The 19437-nt window shown below is 26.0% G+C and overlaps 1 protein-coding gene across 2 annotated transcripts; it reads left to right on the top strand.

Moving 5' to 3' along the window:
- The first annotated feature begins 1590 nt into the window (after positions 1 to 1590).
- LOC113548539 (nucleoprotein TPR) lies at positions 1591 to 19204 on the top strand. 2 transcript variants are annotated; one of them, XM_026949480.1, is made up of 37 exons: positions 1591 to 2028; positions 2105 to 2297; positions 2360 to 2519; positions 2666 to 2840; positions 2900 to 3124; positions 4768 to 4913; positions 5100 to 5312; positions 5385 to 5465; positions 5526 to 5660; positions 5917 to 5979; positions 6094 to 6183; positions 6272 to 6556; positions 6633 to 6905; positions 6972 to 7155; positions 7647 to 7812; positions 8400 to 8670; positions 8741 to 8986; positions 9049 to 9215; positions 9277 to 9403; positions 9517 to 9693; positions 10128 to 10301; positions 10388 to 10555; positions 10626 to 10841; positions 12096 to 12294; positions 12401 to 12570; positions 12725 to 12823; positions 12918 to 13057; positions 13418 to 13583; positions 13641 to 13888; positions 13961 to 14162; positions 15130 to 15270; positions 15640 to 15784; positions 16638 to 16762; positions 16849 to 16942; positions 18509 to 18586; positions 18761 to 18829; positions 18893 to 19204. In XM_026949480.1, the coding sequence occupies exons 1-37, from the start codon at positions 1878 to 1880 to the stop codon at positions 19081 to 19083; spliced, it is 6153 nt and encodes a 2050-aa protein (XP_026805281.1). In that variant the 5' UTR covers positions 1591 to 1877; the 3' UTR covers positions 19084 to 19204. The 2 variants fall into 2 exon arrangements, with proteins under 2 accessions (XP_026805281.1, XP_026805280.1); XM_026949479.1 differs by having other exon boundaries at positions 13955 to 14162.
- The last annotated feature ends 233 nt before the right edge of the window (positions 19205 to 19437 follow it).

Genomic DNA, 19437 nt, shown 5'->3' with positions numbered 1-19437 from the left:
TCGACCAATGCTGAATAGCTACTTAACGGAAAAGGTCCAACCTTTTTATTTAAAAAATATTTTCAACACTTTATGTAGATATTTTTATATAGTTACAGTGTACACATTTTAATATAATACCTATATATTAAAATTAACTCTTAAAATAATTCCTTTTTTACATAACTAGGTTTATTTTCATAACTTCACTAGTTTCCCCGATTTTGTTGATTAAAATATCGTCATCTATAGAAGCTAATGTTCGCTTATCTACGGACATCAACATAAATATTCTCATGAGTTAGAGTATTTCGTAATCGATTTTTTATGAATTTTAGTGTTGAAAATGACCTCTCACATGCTACTTGTGTTACCGGTGGTATTAAAAGATAATTATAAGCCAAAGATAAATTTGTATACGTATTATTATACAAATTGTATTTGACTAATAACTTAAAACAGCAACAAGCACAATTTTTGCATATTTTATAGGTCATATTTAATCCGGCAGTTTCTTCAATTTCTTGGTATTCATCTTCTGAATCGAAATTTTCAAAATTATATTCGTCTTCAGTTGATTTTTTTAAATTATCCCAAATATTACCAAAACTTACTAATTATTCTCTTAATTTTTAATGGAATTCTTCCAAATTATCATTAATTGTAAATCGGATTAAATTTTTAGAGAAAGCTTTTAAGGCTGTTTTTTATAAACCATGTTTAAACCTATTGAAGTTGACTGGGCATAGAAGCGATAAATCCATGTATAATGGACTATTATTCACAAATCTTGAATTCATACTTTCAACTTTTCTATCCGTCACCTGATTACGAACTTCAACAGTACATAGATTACTTCATAATAATATTATAAATTTATAATATTATCGATTAATATAATACTTAAAATCACACGAGCTGATAAGGTAATACCTATTTATGTATTATATTTATTATATTTTTATGTTTTTTCGTGTACTATATATTTTTAATTTCTAAAATATTATCAGGCCATTTAATCTATTATTGTAACGGGCCACTGGGATTTGTCCCGGTGTCCCGCCAGGCCAGTCCGCCCCTGGATATATAATTAAATATTTGCCCCCCCCTAATACATTTCCAGTTACACTTATGCGTCAATATAATACATGTTATTACAAATTTATAAAATAAAAATAAGTAATAAATATTATATATATTAAATGTATACGTTTGCAATAATTTTATATTCAAACATTATTCTAAAATCAATGCATTATTCGCTCTACTTAGTCGCTTACACGATTAAAGATATCTATAATCGTGGCCGCTTAGGATCTAAATCTAAAAGAATTTAGATGGTGTTAAAATCATTGTGTTATTCCCAGCAAGTTCTTATAAATATCTAATTATAAAGTAGGTAGTTTGCATTTTTTTTCCAATTTTGACGAATTTCATAAAAAATTTAACTTTAAATGCATATAAAAAATATTATATATTTGGCGCCAAATGACGGGTCAGGTTGTCACTAGCAGCGCTAGTAAACAGTTATTAACATTTTTCCTACCTCCGAATCGGCACGATGATCACGTTTTCTTATCCGCGATTGGCCGTTGTTGTTCTACCGTATTTTATATATTGTAAATTGTAATCAATTTTCATTTTCTATGGAGTATGAACCGAGTTGTCAATATTCAACTGTCAACTGTTTACTATTTTGCAATATGCTTTAAACGTGCTGGCGTACGTGGTGTATGAAATCTACGACATCCATACCGCAGTATTGCGAAAGCAAACCTAGTCGTTAAACAGTTTAAAGAATAATTTAAAATTGTATTTATGCATTATTGTTTGAAGTTAGTGGTACTTAACTAGTGTTCATAATACGTTAGGTTAGTTTAGGGTCGGTAGTTCGGTACATGTTCACCATGAACGTAGCTAGTCTAGTGAACTCTATTTTGGCAGACGATGGCTATAATGGACTGTCTGATGACACCAAAAGCAAGTTCGAGCAGTATTTACGCAACCCTACTACAAGTCGCAATGAAATTGGGACAAATACTGCATGTGGTAAGTATCTATTTTAGATTTATTGTTAGTCTAATAGAAAAGATAATATTGAGTTCACATCTGATTTGTGAACCAGAAACCAGAAATCAACCGGAAATCGATTTTGATTTGCTCAACAACAGTACTAGTATTCGAGAAGCTAAGTTTTTGGAATTACAAAAAGAAATTGAGGCAGTTAATGAACAGTTCAAAAATACATTGAAACAAAAACATGATTTGATGTTACACAATGATTCACTATTAAAGAATTTACATGAAGCTGAAATAAAGTAAGATATCACAAAAATCCTGCTAGAAGTTTTGTATAATTTTTTTTTATTTTGGTTTCTAGAGAGAGATTGACTAAAACAGACGATGGCTTATTACAACTAAAAATTAATGCCTTAAATGAAAATTTATTAAAATGCACAAATAAATTCTCAAATCTTCATTCAAAGTATCATAAGGAAATAAATGAATTAAAACCTGATTTAGATGAAAAAAAAGCAGAGGTAAAATAAACACATTTTTAGGGTTGTGTTTTATGTAATTTTAAATTAATGACAAAAATAAAGGTGCTAATATTTAATTTTAGAATTATAATATGTTTTATTGTAGTTCTTAAGATTATATGTAATTCATTATGTATATGTTTAAGGTTTTGAAGTTAAAGAATGATGTAAATTTATTACAAATAAAATCTAAAAATCAAGAAGATACTATAAATATAATGAAACGAGAAATTGAAGATTTAAACCATGTACATACAAATGAAGTGGAACAAATTAAAAAAGAGTTAGCTAATAATCAATGTTTATTGAATCATTATAAGGGTAACATTTTTATATTAAAGCCAATTACGTTTTACTTAAATATGTTATTTATTTTTTAGAATGTTATAAAAATGAACTAGAACAAACAAAAAAACTAACAATTGATATATTAGATAATAGAGACTATGTGAGTACATTAACATCATCTTTAAATGATATTGAAAAAAAATTCTCGACGCTATCAAATGATCATCAACAATATAAAGTTGCTTCTGAGCATACAATACATGTTTTAAGAAACAAGTTAAATGCTTCAGAAGAAATTGTTAAACAGTTACTTCCTGGTAATTTTTTTTTATTTATCATTAATTAAATTTTTTTAAATTAAAAATTTGGATAATAATTTATTTTCTTACAAATTATTAAATCTACATTAAATAATTTGATAATCTAGTCGTATGTTGTTTACTGCAGACTTGCTGTCTACTACACATATTTCTATAATCTATACGTTAGGTTAGGTACAAAAAAATTATAATCAGTATAGAAAAGTTATCATTATTTTTTTTATTTACATTTAGTACAATATAATTTTACGTCTCTTAAAAATATTCAAATGTATTATCTGTATTGTTTTTTAAACGCCATCATTGTTCCGCTAAATACGAGGGGAGCAGTGATGATGATGTACTATGCATTTTTTTTACAATTCGAAGTTTTAAACTTCCCCACAAACTTTCTATGCATTGTGTGTGTGTACCACTGGTGGGATTGACAAAAAATTGGGAATGGTTTACAAATGGTTTTATTAATTAAACCTTTAGTTTCTAATGCCTTGTATGCCAGCTTAGTCTGAGTGTATTTCTGTACCAATTTCAATTTTATTTTGAATGATTCCATGTAATATCTGTCTGTCTTTCTTTTCTACAACAAAGTATCTTGTCTTGATAACACAATTTTTATCTTTTTAGCACATTCCTAACACTCATGGACTAGTAAGTTTTTTTGCCATAATTTCGATTATTAAAATCAGGTTCCTCTTCGTCACTCACCTCGTTCACATCTACATTTTCAGTAGCAATATCAGCCTCTAATAATTGTTCTCTGTTGTACTTTCTTTTACCACTCATTAAAGATTCATTGACTTGAACAATAGTATTTTTACCTTCCATTTTTCCTTCTTTTTTCAAAAGCGGCTACCGGTAAGTCCCGATGTAAATTTATTCAGTCATGCACTGTGTAACTTCCACGTCCCGTTAATTTTACTATGGATTGAGTTTTTTGGCAACCTTTTTTAGTGCATCGTATTACGGTTCGATCTTTTCCCCATTCTTTTCGAGTATAAAATGTGGTTGACGAACCACAGTGTATACATGGAGGATTATCGTTTTTAATAATTTCTTTTTCCTTTAAAAAAATTTATAGTATTTTCCTCTGATTGAATAATTACATTAAAATGTTTGGCTAACATAATATTTAAAGTGAATTAGAATACCAATAATTCATGATTATATTCTTCATGAAAAGAGTTATTCATCACAGTCATAAATCTAAAAACTTGTTGATAATTTTCGAATATGCTTGGCAACAATTTTATAATTTAAGAGAAAGTTTTTTTAGATAATACTATATTTGTCTATCATCCTATGAATAATATCTAGGACTAGAATAAGATGTTTATCCATTCAAAGATAACTAATAACTGAGTAGTATTTTTCTATGCTACTGCATCACTTGAATTTAGTTTTTTAATGTCAGTAACAAATCAAAAGATGTGTTAGTGTTTACCACAAAACTATACTAAATTCATAATATTTTGATAAATTTCAAAAGTTTGTTTATTATTGAAAAATTGGCTAATTTAGAAAATTATTATATTATTATTATTTTATTATTTAAAATTATTTTTTACTTAATACTATTAAATAATTTTTTATGAAATTCTTAAACTCTTTGTTAATAATGTGGAATAATAATTATTTTTTAGTTGATCCAGACAATCCAAATTATCTTATACAGAAAGGAACTACTATAACTGATGTTTATGCTATTTATAAAGAAACATGTTTAAATTTACAAGATACAACACTTGAACTTGAAGACTGCAAGAGAAACTTCAATATTTTAGAAGAAGTAAAGATTCTGATTCAATTCAATTTTTTTTTATTTTAATACCTATTAAAATTTAACAAATCATATTTTTGTGTTATTGTGTATCAATTCTTTTCTAAATAATTATAATTTTAATTAAACTACTGAATTCAAATGATATTTTTGATACATTTTTAAATAGTACTAAATACAAGTATAATATTACAGCAAATTAGGAATGCTGCACCTGAAGTTGATAAGATGGAAAAAGATTTAATTGAATCAAATGAAAAAGTTAAACAATTATGTGATACTATTTCAAGATTGGAGTTGAAGTTAAAGAATGTTAATACTCAATTAGAATTGTCTAATAATAAATGTGATCAGTTATCAAAAGATAATGAAAAACTTCATGGTATTGAAGACGATTTGAGCAAACAAGTATGATTTAAAAATTGGTTTATTATTAATATATTAATATTTCTATCTTAATTTTGTTTTTGATATTCTCAGATATGTTTCTTATTACGGAATAAGCAAAGTCAAACACGTTTTGAAAATCGTAATATTGGGAAAGATATGAGTCCCCAATCAGTATGTATTAATTAATTATAGTTATTAATACATAGGTTTATAATAAACAATTTTTTTTAGATTATTTCAAATAATTATGTTACATTTGAAAATATTCAAGGCTTACAAAATCAAAACAAAAAATTACTCGAAGTTGTTCGTTCTTTTTCTAAAGCAAATGATGAACAAGATATAAAATTAATAAAAGATTTAAAGGTAGTAATAAAATTAAAATTATTTTTGTTGTTGACTTTTAGCGCAATTGAGGGGAGCTTGGGGGCTAAGTCCCCTCAAAATCAGTTAATCCCCTCCTCAAAAAAAAAATGTGTTGAATATATCCCCTTTCATCTTAATATATCTCAGGGAGCATACACATAGTACATAAATAAAAATTTTAATAGCCCTCCCTCTTCAAATTTAAAACTCAAATTGTGCACTTTTACGTAAGGTATTTATAAAATGTATGTTTTAGGATGAAATTCAGGTACTAGAAGATAAATTAGAAACACAGGCACAAATGATCAATCAACAAAAGGTTAATAATAAACTATTTTATTTCTTCAGCATGAAAAATGTTTAATAGAATAAATTATTACAATTAAGTATAGTCAATTACTGTGATTTATTCAAATTCTTTGTATCTTTGTAGGAAAAAATATCACAAATGGAATCTTCAGAATTAAAACCTAAATTAACTTCACAGCTGAATAATGAGGAACAAAAAAGAACTCGAAGTCCTGTAAGTAAAAAAAAAATTCTTAAAAACAATTAAGCTGAATGAATAATCTTTTTTTTTTAATTAATGAAGTATATAAATTATTTTTTAGACCAAAACAACATTAGAAAATGATGAAGAATCTGTTAGATTAGAGGAAAATATAGAATATTTCTCTGTAGTTCGTGAACTTAATGCTGCTAATTTTACAATTAAACAACTTAATGAAAAACTGGAATCTAATAGTGTAGCTCGTATGAGATTAGACCAACATGTACAAGAGTTAAATCTTCAAATAAATGAACTACTTAATAAAATAAAAACCTCCAATATTAAACATTCTGAAGATGCAGAAAACATAGATAACTTGCATGACAAAATATTATCTTTAGAAACAGTAAGTTACTTTTAATTTCTAAAGATATTAATGGTTGATAATAGTTATACTTATCAACAATATTTGTAAATACTAGGAAAATCAAGAAGTGAAGATTGAAATAGATAAAATAAAAAGTCAATGTAACATTTTAAAAAAAGACAATGATAGTATGTATATTTCCAACATGAATTATTCTCGTGAATTGAGACAAAAAACAGAATTACAAAAGGAATTTGAGAAAACTTTAACCTCTCAATTAGATTCACTAATTATAAATTGGAATTTAACATTAGCATACATTGCTGAAACTGATTATGATAAAGTTAAGTTCAAAGAGGAATATAAAAAATTGACAAAAACATTAAAGGTATTTTATTTTAGGAATTTTTAATATTTATTTTGTATTATTTATTATAACTTAAAAAAATAATAGGATGTTAGAGACACCTTACTTCTAAAATTGGAAGCTATAGATGACTTAAGTACATTCAAAGAAATGTCTCGATCTAGAACAAATTCATTCAGCTTGTGTACAGATGAACGATCTAACTTCCAGAGTGTTGTTAATAAACTTGAACATGAAGTAAAAAATCTAAAATCAAAACTCAACGAAAGTGGTAATTATTATTTATTTACTCTGTACTTATAAACCCTGCACCATTTGTAACTTTTCTATCTTGAATTAACTGCAATTCCAAATTTTTTAACATACTAATTCTTATACTATATTCTGTCCAGCGAGAGAATGCGCCACAAACTGACCAAAATCAGTTATTCTGCACATTCCCCAATGATAACCAGCCTTAAGTGAACTAGTTTTGATAGCATGGTAACGCGGGGGATGCGCAGAATCAGCGCGTTCTCTCGCTGGACAGACCATACATTGATCTATCTTTTTCTGGATTTGAGGTTTCCATTTTACTCTTTTCTATTCTGTTACTGCTTTTATTAAATTTTCTTGCTTTCTCATTATTTGTCTTAATTGTTATAACTTTGTTTCTCAACAAAGCTTGCTATTGGTTCTAATTCCATTATTTTGTACAGTTCTCAATTGAACCTTTTCTAAATTTTATTGTATATTTATATATTGTTTTTTCTTTTATTTTAGACCAATTGAAAAATCAGTTAAAATCTGAATTAAATGTGACTAAACAACTTTACAAATCTTTAGAGGAAAATTTAAAAAAAATGAGTGAATATTCCTCACAATTAGAAAATGAACGTGAAATAAAAAAGAAAGAATATTTCGATAAAGACCAGCAATTGAGTAATGCGTAAGTAAATAAATAAATAAAAATTATCTACCTAACTATAGTTTTCTGTTTACTATTAAGTATAATCTACATTTTTAATTATTCCTGAAAAATTAAGTTAAATTATTTAAATTCAATTTTTTTAATATGCTATTAAATTAAGTGCAATTAGAATCTACCCGTTCAATCATTCTATATACTTCACTCACAGAAAATACATTAAACATTATAATGTAATCCATAAAAGTTAGTTTCTATTTATTATATTTGGATTGAAGATAATATTAAATAGTATTAAGTTGGTTATAAGCAATGTTTAAGAAAAAAATAAGTAAAAATTGTATTTGTGATTACTAAAAATTCAATAACGTAGTAAGTCAAATTATACATAAATGTTAATTTTTAAAACCAAATAATTTTGTATAGAATGATTGAATGCTGTTGTCTGTTTAAATTTAAATCAATCATACAAAATGCTTCCATACATCATATAAATATTTGAAAGTTGAAGTAACATCAGTTATCACATGATTATACTACACATATAAATATTATTTATAGATTTTTTTTATTTATTTAATTTAATGTTGTTTATTATTTTGTTTTAGTGTGCAAGAATTAAGCGAATTTAATTTATCTCAAAAAGATAACATCAATAAATTACAGAATCAGTTGTTAGAGTATGAGATGAAACATAATAAAATTTTAGAAGAACTGGAAACAACAAAAGACCATAGTGATGAACTATTAAAAACTATTTCAAAACAAAATAATACCATATTGACACTAGAAGAAGAATTGAAAAAGTCTGTTAATGATAAAGATAGATTAGAAAAAAGCCTTAATCATAAATTAGCGCATTATAAATATAAATTAGAAGTTAGTAGTTAAAATGCATAACAATAAACATATATCATACTCATTATATTATGTTTTTGTTTATTTTCAGAGATTAGATGCATTAGAATTATTTAATACAACTAAATCTGCAGAAATAGATCATTTAAAAAATCAAAAAATTGCTATGGAAAAGTCTATTGAAGAACTAAAAGAGATGCATAATTTGCAATTAAAAAAATTAGATGATGAAATAAATTGTCTAAAAGAAACAATTAAACGCTGGCAATTTGAAAATGAACTATTATCAGAACAATTTAAAACAATGACTTTTGAGCTGATAAACCAGGAACGAATGGTAATACAATAAACCAAATTATATTGTAAAAATTAAACTAATTACATATATTTTACTTATAGAATAATAGCAAAATATCAGACAAAGATGATAGCTTTAACAACTCTTCTTTAGGAACAAATAGTATTGATAAACAGTTCATGAAAATGGCCAATTTGATTAATATCTTGAAAGATGAAAAAAATTCAATTATTTTGGAGTTTAATGAAACAATTGCTGAATGCAATAAGTAATATTTTTTATTATTATTACTTAACTATAGATTCTTATGTTTTATTAATAAAATATAGATTGAAATCAGATTTGCATTATAAATCGGAAGTTATTGATGACATGCAAACCCAAATGAAAGAACTAAGACAGTTACATACATCCGGTTTAGTTATGAATAATGATCATTCAAAAATTCTAGAGAAGGTATGTATATTTTAAGTGTAATTAATAAATTTATATTAATTTTTATTTATTTAACTGATTAAAATAAATTTTAAATAAAATATATTATTTTATTTAATTTTTTGAATTTTTAGTTAGAACTGTGCAATCAAATAGAAGAAAAAAGTAAGATCTTAGAAGAAAAAAATTTACTATTATCCAACCAACTTAAAGAGTTACAAGAATTAGATACAAAAAAAACTGCTGAGATTAGTGCTTTAAAAGATGATATGTTGGGAATGCAAAATGAAATTGATCAAAAAACTTCAGAGGTAATTATTACTTTGATATAATACATATTATGTTAAAAAATTTTTATATGATAACCAAAAAATGAATAATTGTTAGTATTTAGTATGAGTGAATATTTTTTATAAAAGTACTAACAGCCATGACAGATCCTGGCACAGTTTCATATTTATATCTTGAGCTTAGAGGCACACTCTATTAAAAGATAGATTTAGTTCACAGCAGTAATTACTAAGTAGTTGGAAGTAATCAAAATTAGTTCGCACTCTTATTAAAAATGTTGAATGTGTGAACTCTAGTGCTGATAATATTTTAGCAATTGAACTCCTTTCGTCAATTATCAGCACTCAATTTTTATCAAGCTCAACTAACCTTATCTTTTACCTTAAAAATATTTAAATCTTAATAAACCTGTTTTTCTTTGAATGAATTAAAAGCAGTTTTATTTTTTACCTAGGTTTTATCAGTAACAAAAAACTTGTCAAGGTGGAAAGAACGATCAAATGGGACTCATTCTGATGCAGAATTTAAACAACTATTGAATACATTAGAACGAGAAAAAGGAAAAATGACTACTGCTCTTGATCAATTAAAATCCATGAAATCAGATAAATCATGTCTTGAAGAATTGGTAATATACTAAATAAATTATATGGAACTATTAAAAATCGAAAAATATATTAACATCATTCTAATAATTTTACTCTGTATGTTTAGTTAAAGAAATTAGAAACTGATCATTCAGAAGAAATAAATATTGCAAAACAAGAAATAATTAAATTAAAAACTAAAATTGTTTCTACTAATAAGGCTATGGAGACGTTTAAAAATATTATCAAATCATATAGACAAAAGTTATCAGATGTTGCATCAGAAATAAATAAAGTTAGTATTTTAAAGTTTTATTCATTTTATTTCTAGTTTTGTAATCAAACATTTCCAACCAATTATTTAGGTAAAGGTATTGGCTAGACGTTATAAACAACAAAGTGAAGAATTGAATAATACATTAAGTACTGAAAGAAGCTCATGGCAGAGTAAACTTGATGAACTACAGCAAGGGGGAAGTAAAATATCTTTAGATCTTGAGGAACGCAAAAAATTAATAGAACAAGGGAAACAAGAACAAAAAGCTGAATTTGAATCTATTATAAATGAACATAAAGCTAAAGTTAGTATTTACTATTTTTAATATAATAACCTAATTTTAAATTAAAAGTAATTAAAATGTATATATTATACTTGAAGTGGCCACCTAGCAACTCGCATCTTAACTATAAAATTATTATTATTAATAAAATTTACTTAAGTTATAAATCTGGATTATGAAAGTTGCCATGGTACATAATATTAATGTTTGCAGATCTAATGCAGTCATCTATAGTTCTCAAACTTTATATCTATGTAACTATTAATATCATAATTAATCATTACTATCATACCACTGTCAGTAACTGTAAATTAATATAGTTTTAAATTATTAACTTTTCTTTTTTTCTTGTTATATATATTTTTAATTTGTATAATCTGTATAATTATTTTTACAATAAGCACAATGGATTAAATGGCTTAGAGGATTTGATTTTCTTGACTGAATGAATTATTCAGTAATAATACTTCATGACCAGGTTGAAGTGATTAGTGCATCAGTTATGCTTTAAACGCTAACCAGAGTCACCTGAGATTGTGTGGGAAGAAAGACTTTAGATGAAGCGATTGGTAGTTTGCTAATTTAAGGTGGAAGCATTTGTAGAGTGTTTTAGTTGCATTTTTAACTATCAAGATAAGGAAGTCCCTGTATCATTTGATACATAAAATGGATCTTTGGTTATCTGTCAGAGGCATTTAGAATGGAAGGTTTAGATTCTATTTATGTTTAAAACATTGTCTATTGTGTATAGTTAATTTAATTTAATTTTTGTAGATGATATAAAAGAGTTGATACTGAAAAGTGTGTAATGAAGAAGGATTATATATTGTGTCTGTATGTGTGAGAAAGTTTGGAAATTGATCTCTATGGAGTGGCTACCGACTAACTCCATATAGTTGGTAGTGTGTGATAGTTTTAATGTCTATTTTTTAATTTGATGTTACCATTCAATAAAAACAGATTTTATAATTATATATTTTTTTTTATTAAAATCATCACAACTTACAATAATATAATTTTTTTAAAAATGTTTACATGGTTATCTATCTATTTTAAGCTAAAAGCTTGTGTTAGAGATAGAGAGTAACAGAACTTAACTAAAATTTTTGTGTGTATATAGCAAATTAACAACAAAAAATGAGAAACAAGAATATACAGATAACAAACAATTAAAACAGCAATAGAAACTAAAATTAAAATATTTTTAACTTATTAGAGAGAACAACCAATTATATACTATATAATATGTCTATATTGATTTATATTTTTTCATAGGTTCTAGAAGCTGAAGCTGGTTTAAATGCTGCAAGATCTGAGGTTAAAGATACAAAGGCTAAAAGTGAAGATAAAGAAATGCGTGCAAAACAGCTTTTACAACATGTTAGAAGTAGGATTCAAAATCTTACAAGAGAACTTGATACTACTAAAAAACAACGTGATGGCTTAATAGCCCGATTAGATCAAGTAGAAACTGGTAAAAGTCAATTCATTTAACTATACATTTATAATATTTCTAAGTTGTATTATATATTTATATATATTTTAATATACTATATAAAATAATTTTTTGTTAATGTTAGGTGGTCGAATGCAGGAATTTCAAGTTCAAATATCTCGTATAGAAGCAGAAAATCGCAAACTAATTGTAGAAAAAGAACAGATCACAGCAGAAAAAGATCGCTTGTCTCATGATATACAAATGTTAAATCATAGAGTTACAGCTTTAATGAGACAATTTTCAAATCAACAAGTATGTTATATGTATATGTAAATAATATATTCTTTAATTAGTTTATTTTTTTAGTTTATTTCATTTTTGTATTTATAGTTTTAGTTTTAAAAAAATTTATAAAATTTTCTCATTGAGAATTTTATGCCTAGTTAATGGAATCCTTTTGATCTAGGTAAAACCGTCTACTAGTACTGGTCCTGATAAAGTTGCCGTTGAACCTCCAACAGCTAATATTAAACCTTTAGGACCTGCAGTTAATAAGCCACAAACTGTAAGTAATAAATATACTTAATATTTTATTTTAAAATTTCTTTTTCTTTTTAAAATTAAATATTATTAATGCAACTTGCATAAATTATTTTCAGGTACACCAGTCTGTTACAGTTAACCCATGGCGTTCTGCAGCTGCAGAAACACCATTGGCTAGTATTAAGCCCATGACAATGCAGCCTAGAAGTGTAGTAGTATTGCCTACTAGTCAAACATCGTCCACATCAAGCCAAAGGTACAATTTATTATTGTTCTGAAGTTTTCTTTTTAGAAAATAATTTATATTTCACTTTCTTAGTTATATGACACTTATTAAGAGATTAAAAGTTGATATCATATTTACAGGGTTGGACTAGCTCATACACACGGCCCGGAAAATTATTTTTAAACCAGCCCCTGCTCTCATTATTATTAACATTTTATATATACAAAAGCTCCTCGTACTGCTTTTTTTACCTGCCCAATAAAACCTACTGCAATCATGATAAGCTCATTTTCATTTTGACCTATTAGAAGATAGGTGTTCCGGTGGCCTAGTCCAATCCTGCATACTTATAACTTACACAAATATAAAAATAATATTTTAATATTTCAGTTCAATGAGTGGAACTAGTAGTAGTACAACTATTACTGTTCATCCACAACAACCACAGTCTGTTGATATTAGTAGCAGTGGAGGTAATGCTTTAGACTCTTCAGAAGCTAATAGTACAGCACAAAGTCGTCATTTAACAAGCAGTACTTTAGTACAACATGTAGAAGTATGTTGTTTATTTATTAAATACAATAATATACTCATATAATTTTATATGCTTTAGGGGTCTGAATCAACACCAACAGTTTCTGATTCTAATGAAACAACTGCTGCTACTCCTCCTTCAATTTTACCACTGCAACAGTTAATAGGAAGTGCAGCAGCTCCAAGTGTTACTGCAGCACAAGCAAGTCCAGCCATTAGTATAGCTTTGGTGGTACCACAAGGCAGGGAACAGGTGCAAACAACTGTGTCTCAACCAACTACAGTGTCTGTATCAACAGTATCTCCTTCACAAAGTCAAATAGATAGGTGAAAGATATTTAATAATTATAATGATGTATATTGAATTTAATTTAATGTAATAATATATTTTAGATACAGTGTGCAAAATGAAAATAGTCAGGCAATGGAAAGTAGTAACAGTAATATTGCTAGTTCTTCAGCCCCAGGTCCTTCAACAGAATCAGAACCATCTGTTGTTACTGCTTGTACTAGTGGACCTAGTTGTTCCTCTCTAGACACTACAACACATTCTAACAGCACTCAAAGAAAACGAAAAGCTGATCTCCTTGTAACTTCATATGTAAGTATTATACAAATGAATAATTCCATTTATTTTAGTTAAATATTTAACTCGAGAAATACAATTTTATTATTAAATTTTTCAAGTTATCAATGATAAATCTTTGCTATCATAATAATTTTCTTAGAAATAAACTAATTTTTAAAATCTATTGTAAGTTAATATTGAATTGAATATTAATAATTAATTTAAATTCAAAAAAAAAAAAAAAATACAATTTTGTGGGAGAAAAAATATTATGTTTTTAAAGGATTATTTTATAACAATGAATGGAGATAAGTTTTAAGTTACTTGTGTACGGTAGAATATTTTATGTTGATCCAGTATTTTTACTTGTTGATTTAACATATACTACTGTTACAATCCAACACTTGAAATGCATATCTTCGTGATCATGAACACCTTTTGTTAGTCCAGTATATTATTTATTCAATTAATACTTTTTAAACAAAATTATAAGTTACAATTAGTATGTCAATTTTTATCCATTGTTGACTACTGTTACAATCAAATTTTGAGTTTATTATATAAGACTTTAATTTTATGGTTTTAATATTGCCTTTAAGTGTCTGATATTATCTCTAATCATCTGATGAGTGATAGATTCTTGTATACATGATATTATTAACAAGATTGATAGTTGACGTCATAATGATTTTACTAGGTGGGAATGTAATGGCCACACAATAGTATGATATTTTGGGCATCCCATTTATTTTTAACTGACATCTGAATTTGACTCTTATTTGTAGAGACATGTAGATTTTATTAAAAATTTAAAATAGCACAATCAACACTGCTCTCATAATTTGTTTGTATCAATTATGATATTATTGTTTATATTAATTGCTTAATTAATTGTGACACCATACCTTTTTGTGTATAGGTTATATATATTTAATATTATAGGAATTTACTTGGTACATATACAATTATATTATATTAAAAAAATTATTTTTTATTTTAGATGAAAAGATCTAAATCTTTTATGCCTAGAGAAGAAAACCGTAGAGAAATGGAATATGAAGCACCAACATCTTCTCAGAGAGATTCAGAAGTTAGCAATTCATATATTGGTCCAGAGAGTAATCCACAAGATAATAATAAGGTATGTGAACTTCTAATTGTTTGATGATGTGTTAGTCTCTTATAGTAACAGTGACTAAAAATGGCGATTTCAAACTAATGATTAATGATGACTTATTATTTTGATACAAATGAAAGTAACAAATTTCTGCATATAAAATATTGACAGAAATATATTTTTCAAGCATACCCGTTTATAATTGTAATTATATGATATATATTTCTTAAAACAAAACTTTAAAACCTCAAATTTTTTAAATTTTGAATTTAATTATATATTTTATTTATGAACAAATTACTATACTATTTAACATGTAAACATTTGATTTTTAGGTCTTTATGTAACCCAGAATTAAATATTTATTATTTACATTATTATTCATGTTTGTAGGAAGTTGAGGCAAGTACAGATATGGAAGTTACAAGTGAGGCAACCCATGAAAACAACGAGGTTGATCTAACAAGCCAAGAATGCACTGCTGACACAAATAATATGAATGAAACAAATGATATTCAAAATGAAGAAACAGAACAAAGTACTTTTTTAATTTTATTAAGTATTTACACTATTTACAGTATATATTCTATATACATCTAACTTGGTGGACATACCCAGATTTCAAAAATCTGAATTATTCAGATTTATTAAATTCGGATTTAGGAAATCTGAATTTCGTAGATTATCTAAATAATTCGGATTATTCAACTCAATTTTGCTGATCAATGACTCTTTTCTATACTCTAATAAATTTAATTCTATAACATATTTTCAAACATAAGTGTACCATATTTATTTATTTTACCATACATTAAAAATAATTGTAAGTCACATAAAAAACAAATCCATAAAACCGGATATTCGGATAATTTAAATATTTGGATTTCATGTCCATCCCTAATTCCTACATAGACTGATAGATTGACGTATAGATTATGTTACTATATTTCTTTGCTCCCTAAATTAAATTTCAAAGTTCCTTCTCGTTTCATAGAGTTCCAAATTCCTTTTATTACACCTGTTCATTCTTCTAATTATAATACAACAATCTGATAAACATTAATGTTTTAAGTTTGTATTCTCTCTTACCTATAGTCTGTCCAGCAAGAGAATGCACCGATTCTGTGCAACCCCCCACGTCACCATCCTATCAAAACTGGTTCGCTTATGACTGGGTATCATTGGGGAACGCCTAGAAAAACTGATTTTGGTCGGTCCGTGGCACGTTTACTCGCTGGACAGAGTGTAGTTTAACTTATTTTTATATTACTAATATATACGTATACTACCATTATGTATTTATTTATTTTTTTTGTATAAATATAATTAATAATTTAATATAATATAATAGATTTATTGCCTATAAAATAAATATGGTTTTATATTTTTAGTAACAGGAGAAAATACACCAGAACATTCATCAAATGCTGAAGCTACTGCCATGGCTATTATTGAAGAAGATTCGCCAGAAATTATTCATTTTCAAGAATTTCAAAACACACCTGTTTCTTCAGCGGTAATAAATTATTATTTTTAAAAATCTTTGATTTTTATTTTGATTCATAATCAATAATAATTGTTTTTTTAAATAATATATTACAGAGCTGTGAAGAGACTAAGGCTACTGATAATGTAACATCAGATGCAGAATCTAGACAAAATGAAAGTGATTCAACTCCAATTGAACCTCAAGCTGGTATGTACATTGTATTTGTTAATTCAACTTTTAATGACTGATCTAGGTTAGGGTATAAGTATCATTGAGTCATAAATGACATAATTTTTAAATGATCTGAATCTGACTAGAGAGTATACAAATCATTAATTGGTATAAGTTAACAGTGTCAGCTAAATCTATATTTAAATTGGGCCATTAACTTGAAATATAAGAGGGTAAAATGTTAGGTTTTATTGTGTGTTACTCATAATTAGAGCACATATTTTTTTGCTCTAAAAATTATCAAAATATTCCATATAATATGCATTCAAAACCATAAAAATATACAAGAAAAATTCTTAAAAAAATTTATTTGATCTACTAATTTAACAACTTATAATAATTAATAAGGTATAAACTTAGTGAAAAAAAAAACTTTTTAATAATTATTTGAATAAGTTAATATATTTTTAAAATAGTATTTGTTATTTAAATAATAACCAGTCTTTCAGTTTTCCTTCAGTGAAGCTGTGACGTTTATCTGTTAAGAGCACATTGTACTTGCTGTGTTGTCTTTGTCTTACTAACATACATTATAGCAAATTTTCGTTCAGCAGAACACATTTTATGATTTTAGCTTTAATATTAGAGTAAATTTATTTATTATCAAATTTAAAGGTAAGAATATTATCTAGGAAATGTCATGTGCTATTATTGATATTATCATTTTAAAGCGAGTTATGAACGTTTTAAAGTTGTAATATTTTACAGTTATAACTCACTGCAAATGTGTTGAAATCTGAGCCCTATAAATAATTGTTCACAAATTTTAGTTTTTTACCTTTTATTTTACGAACATTATCACCTGATATTCGTTAATTACTAATCAGAATATAATAAATGAGTGAGAATAAAAATGAATTATAACGCCGACGTTAAAAATAATTTAATTACTTATGCGTAAAAGAACGAATGCGCACATCAGTTTCATTATAACGCGAGTTGTGTGTTTTGACTTGTTTTAATTTTTACCTCTCTATCCAAATATTATATTATTTTTATATTCTAAATATCTATATTTATATTTTTATATTTTTAAATATAATCTTAATAATACTACAGATATTTAGTTGCATTGTTATGATTTTTGTTTTCAATTTTTCTTAAGTTTGGGTAGGAAGTGCATGTGCACTTGTGCACATATATATGAGCCGCTACTGTTAGTATATTAGTAAGACAAAGACAATACATGCGGGTATAACGTCCTCTTAACACATTTTTAATGATTAAGAAAAAATGTTCGAAGTCAACTAAAGTAGGTTTGGTATATTTTAAGCAATTTAGTATTGTATGATCTCAATAAATATAATTTATTTATATATACGATGTATACATTTATCATGTTAGTTTCAAACTATTATAATTCTTAAAGATTACTGACAAAACCAAAATATGAAAAGGAAAAAATATACAATCTTATAGAAATCTGTGTTCTACTCATAGCGAGTGGTACAACAAATTTTTATTATAATTTAAAATATTAAAACTATTTAAAACAAAAACAATCATAACATACTAAATATTATATCATTTTTTTTTTTGAAGGACCATCAAGCGATGCCTTAGATACAGTTGGAGTTTCTCAATCAACTGAAACTGCTGAAACAGACACACTTGATTTAGGTAATTTTTGGCTTTAATGTTATTATTAATTTGACTTAAAATTAATAAACTTTTTTAATAACTTTATAATTTGTTATATTAATAATTATGAACCACAATATTATATTATTCAATATTTAATTCCTAAAGAATATCTATCATCTAATTAAAAATAATAATAAATTAATTATTTAGAACAAGAAACAGTTGAAATTTTGTCATCTGAAAACGAAGAAGAAACTGTTGAAATTAAATCAATTCATGGTACTAAAATCAAAATGTATACTTTGTAAGAAAATAGACTTAATTATTTATTTTATTGTTTAGATATTGAAGAAGCTCAAAATGATGATATCCCTGATCAAGATCATGACCAGGAAATAATTTCTGTGACCTCTTCTCCTAGCAAAGATAATGAAGCTGTTCGTGAAGAATCTCCTGTTGCTGGACCGAGTGGTGTAACTAGTGATTCATCAGCAAATGAACGCAAGCCTATAACATGGAATGAATCACCATGAAAATCTAAAAACATTTATTAAAAGTTATACAAAATGTTTATTGGCTTGTTATACAACTAATGATTTGTATATTAACTAATTTTGTAACTAATTTTTTTTTATAGTCATTTTTGTATTAAGTACTAACATAATATACATGTTTCCCAAATCTAATTAAATGTTTAATTAAAATATATTATATATTGTATTTTACTCGTACTATATTATTATCCCTGTCTTGTCTACTTAAGTATACCTAAGTAGCTAAGTAAAGACATAAAGTATATCATATTTATGTATTATAATAAACATTGTTTTTATCATTTTTAATCATGAATACAGACTAAAGAAGCTATAATGGTTTCTTTACTAAAT

The sequence above is a fragment of the Rhopalosiphum maidis genome, chromosome 1 (genome assembly GCF_003676215.2).
Source record: "Rhopalosiphum maidis isolate BTI-1 chromosome 1, ASM367621v3, whole genome shotgun sequence".
NCBI lineage: Eukaryota > Metazoa > Arthropoda > Insecta > Hemiptera > Aphididae > Rhopalosiphum > Rhopalosiphum maidis.
The sequence above is the reverse complement of the archived record's forward strand: the minus strand, read 5'-3'. Positions and strand labels throughout refer to the sequence as shown.